The following is a 4,252-nucleotide window of genomic DNA, read 5'->3' on the forward strand; positions in this document are numbered from 1 at the left end:
TATAAAGAAAAAGTGAAAAATCCCAAATGTAAAATTCCTTGCCGAAGACAAGCAATGGAGAATATTAAAACTGATCCAAACGGGAAAAAATCTTCCGATAACGACATTAGGAAGATATGGCAATGGCCATATTTATTTAGTTCAGTTCGGGTTCTCCATCCCATAGGCCTATTTCTCAGAGTCTCCTAAGCCGCCCACTCACTTCATGTCCTCTTCCGGTACGCACAGTCACCTGGCCGGCCCCCTCAGGTGGGTGGGGTGCGGTGTGTACAGACGGAAAGGTGAACGGCCTCAGTGCATGCTCAGTTAACACACCAGCGTGTCCAAGCGAATGTTTTCACGCGTCACGTGGTAAACACGAACATTTCTCGTTAAAGAAGCTGTTAACCTGAAACGTCGCGTGAACCTAAAGATAGGAAGGATATAAAGGAAGGAGTTATTTTGTCATCGGAAACACCACAATGCAGGTATCCTCAGACGTAGATACCTCGCGCATTCTCGAGAAGGGACCCGAGTTCTTGCGCAAACAACTTGAACTGGAGAGCGAGGGCAAGGCAGGCATGACGGCCGCGGAGAGACTGGCAGCCAGCAAGCCCCGCTACGTCAAGAGCCAACAGGTGGTCAACTCCACGCAGGAATCGGGGATCTGCCTCAACGCGAGTTCAGTAAGTAGCAACGATTCATCAAACAGGAGTTCGAGCAGGAATGCGACCACCGGACAAATCGTCCCAATTCAGCCGTCGCCACCCGAGGAACCTATTACCGTGCGACGCAGCAGCTCCAAAAAACGTCCCGATTCACTGTTACTGTACAGACAGAAATGTGAGCTGGTCCGTCGATCACCTGGGGACAGACACAAGCGAATTCAGGCCCGTAAAATGCTACTGAATTCTATTAAGGACAAAACGGAGACGCTGCCCGAGACCCCGGGGAATGAACAAGAGCTAAAGGCGACAGAAGCCGATGCGGGGAAGGGCGACTCAAAAGATTCAAATCATGCTCCCCCTGTTACACAATCTGGACATCGGCCTACAGTGGACATATGCGCGCAGCAGGACACAGTTACCGGAGATGGTCAGGAGCGGCCTCAGCATAAGAGAGTGGCTGAGATTGAGCGCAGGGCGCGCAAAGGAGTCGAACGCTCCCACTCTGACATCAGCTCTCGGTACTCGAAAAACTTCGCTGATTTCGATGCGTTCTTCACCTTCTGTGGACTCGAAGGCGACATCGTCTCATCCCTTGGGAAAGAGAACTTCTCTGCGCTTACTGACGAACTGGCAAACAAAATCCGAAGCGTCAGCGTCAGCACTTCGGAGGACCGGTTCTCCCGGAGCAGCGGCGACAGCACCGGGCTGCAGGAAGAAGAGCTCTTGGAGAATGTCCGCCAGGCCACGTCTGTCGTGGAACGCAACGCACGGATAATTAAGTGGCTATACAGTTGCAGAAATGCCACGGAGTCTGGCAAAACCCTACGAGATCTTGCTTGAGAAGGTTTTTATTTCTCTTTCTCAGATGTGCCTTTCAGAGGCCACTGACGCCAGATATTTACTAGACTATATCTCCACAATGGACATTCTGTTGCATAAACAAGGCCTACATGCTGTATTCAGTATTTCATGTAAAGCATTTATATTTAAAATATATATCAATATAGCCACTGGGACTTATATTTGAACAGTATCCCAAACAGTTACATTAATAAAACATAAAGATGATAATGATAACAGATGTTGAGCAGATATTAGTAACAGATGCCTGTTTGCACCTGATTTCTCAGCGTTTTTGCTGCTCTGTGTGGTCAGGGCCTTTGGTAGTAAAAGACCAGGGGCCTACCCGGGATGTAACAGTGTTTTGACAGGAGATGCTTTACTGACACACGCGCACACACACACACACACCCAGGTTCAGAATACGGCTTGTCAGAAAAGGCCGCCCTTGGCAGCTACATTCTGGAATCTCACATGATGGAATGTATCCTATGGAGGACAATCAACATTCCTAGCCTGAAGCGCCATAAAACTGCTGTCAGATGTTTCATGTTTGTTCTGTTACTGTGACCCATAGGTAGCATGCCTAATAATTGACCGTGTGTGCGCCTGTGGACTTTTGTTTATCAATATTTTGTACTCCTTGTCAGATGTGTCAACCCCAGTTATCGCTGCAAATGACTAACCTGTTGTACTATTGTGAAAGGACTGTTGTGTCTCTGAGGCAAATGGTCTTAGGCCATAAAGTAACCATAGTCAGCATGTCCACAACACTGCCACAGGATCTGTTTGTATTTATTTGTGATGAAAATGGTTATTTTTTCATGATGCCTGCCTAAGTAGTATTTCAAGTAATTCAGCAGCTCATGACGAGAAGCTACGTTAACTTTCTGAATAAGAAGAAGAGACAGTGGCTATGTTTGAGCCAACTCACAGCCACACGGAGGCTGGGAAGAGGGAACGGACTCGATCTCATTTGGAGTGTTAAGGAGAAGGCATTTGCCTGGAAGCGGTTGCCAGATCGTGTTCCATGCTTTCTCAGAATGAGGTGGGTGTTGTGGGCTGGGCCTTTAAGGGGTGTGTTGCCTTTGTGGTTGCCTGTGGAGTGGATGACATCACCAAGGTCAGTCACACCTTGTGGACATTCCTGCTGGGTTTGAGATGCGTACTTTAATCCCTTTCTCATTGGATAAAGAACTAACGATGGTCTGTGGACAATGGATCGTAAATACCTTCATTTTCGATCCTGAATGTGGAATCCAGGGTTAGAAAAGAGAACTTGTATCTCCTGACCTGAGAGTAAATACTGCTTCCATTACTCTTTAAGGGTCCATAAAATCAAGCTCCAGCAATGTTTTTATTTACAAACATGAATAGGATGCTTTGTTCATTTTATTTTCCCTTGGTTGAGTTCTTTTTGCTGATTTGTGTGTGAGCGTGTGTGTTAGGGAATTCTGTTACTGTTGGGTGAAGAAGAATATGGGCAGTATAGGAGATTACACTGACGCATGATTACGAGAGGAAATTGACACAGCAAGCATCAAAGCCATTGCAAATCTCATATTTGTTGGAGGGGTGTTGTCAAAGCTAAACTTTACTTTAAATCTACGTTGAGTCTCACTGTTCATTGTTTTGTAGTCATTCAGTAGTCTATATCTACAGAAACAGCTCTCCCACAAGTAACACACTCAGAATCACATGTCTGTCAGTGGAATACCAAAGTCAGTGAGAGTTTGGACCTGCGTAACAGCTCAGGAATGATTTCTGAGACAAAAACACTCCAACCTCAGGCTCCCAATCAGTCTTTTGTGTCAGTGTATTCAGACATATGCCGACACGCATACACGCATACACGCACACACACACACACACACACACACACACACAAGCACATGCACATGCACACAGACTCACACACACACACACACACACACACACAAATGTTCCTTTGCGGCTGACAGTAGTGGGATATCTGGGCGAGTCTCATCCTGTCCGTCTCACTGTTCCTGCAGGCTGTTCCTGCATGTGTGCATCAGAACAATTCGACAGAAAGAAAACAACACCTTGTCCTCTTGCAGACAAACGTGCCAAGGCAAATCCCTGTAAACCTCTCTGCCCAACTGAAGTGACTCTGATTGACATTAGGGTAGAGGAAGCATATCTGTGAGCACTTGTAGGTACTCTGATATTCCCTCTGACATGTACTGTTCATTGCTCTGACGTTGCTTGACCACTAGATGGCGATGTGTTACTTGTGCTAAGAGGGTTTCTGTCACTCAGGAAAGAGTTTAGCAGTACTCCCAGAATCCCAATCTTGAAATGTTTTTCATTGCTGTCTTTCACTGGGCCATGATGAATTAGAGACAGAGCCAACGAGGCTCTTTCAAGCCACTGAAACATAAAAACAATTAGGTCATTCCTCAAAGGGGCTCTTTTGTTGTGGAAACATATCTGAGTTTGATCAGAGTCACTGACATGGACAAGGTCTAACATTCTACTGAATCAACTATGTCATTAAGTTGTCATAACATGGAAGTTCACATTAAAGCCAGTTTCACTGGGAGGCTTAAAGAGGCATACCACGGGGCGTGCAGTGCCGGGTGGAACTCCCTGAAACACTGGAAGACTCCCTGATGGAAAACTTTTCCACAGCGATGACCTGACCTCTGTCACACTGCAAGCTCTGGAACATACAGATGACAAGTGCAGGCAGGCAGCCAGGCAGGCAGCGTGTGCTAGGGATGTGGTAACGTGACCCGCTGTGA

The 4,252-nt window shown here is 46.6% G+C and overlaps 1 protein-coding gene across 1 annotated transcript; it reads left to right on the forward strand.

The window, feature by feature from the left end:
- Positions 1 to 461: 461 nt before the first annotated feature.
- Positions 462 to 1,487, forward strand: fam110c (family with sequence similarity 110 member C; the record flags this gene model as incomplete). The annotated part of the gene is made up of 1 exon (XM_080833100.1): positions 462 to 1,487. One exon carries the CDS (start codon positions 462 to 464, stop codon positions 1,485 to 1,487), a length of 1,026 nt encoding a protein of 341 aa, XP_080689226.1.
- Between the last annotated feature and the right edge of the window lie 2,765 nt (positions 1,488 to 4,252).

Source organism: Sprattus sprattus, assembly GCF_963457725.1.
Source record: "Sprattus sprattus genome assembly, chromosome: 2".
NCBI classification, from domain to species: domain Eukaryota; kingdom Metazoa; phylum Chordata; class Actinopteri; order Clupeiformes; family Clupeidae; genus Sprattus; species Sprattus sprattus.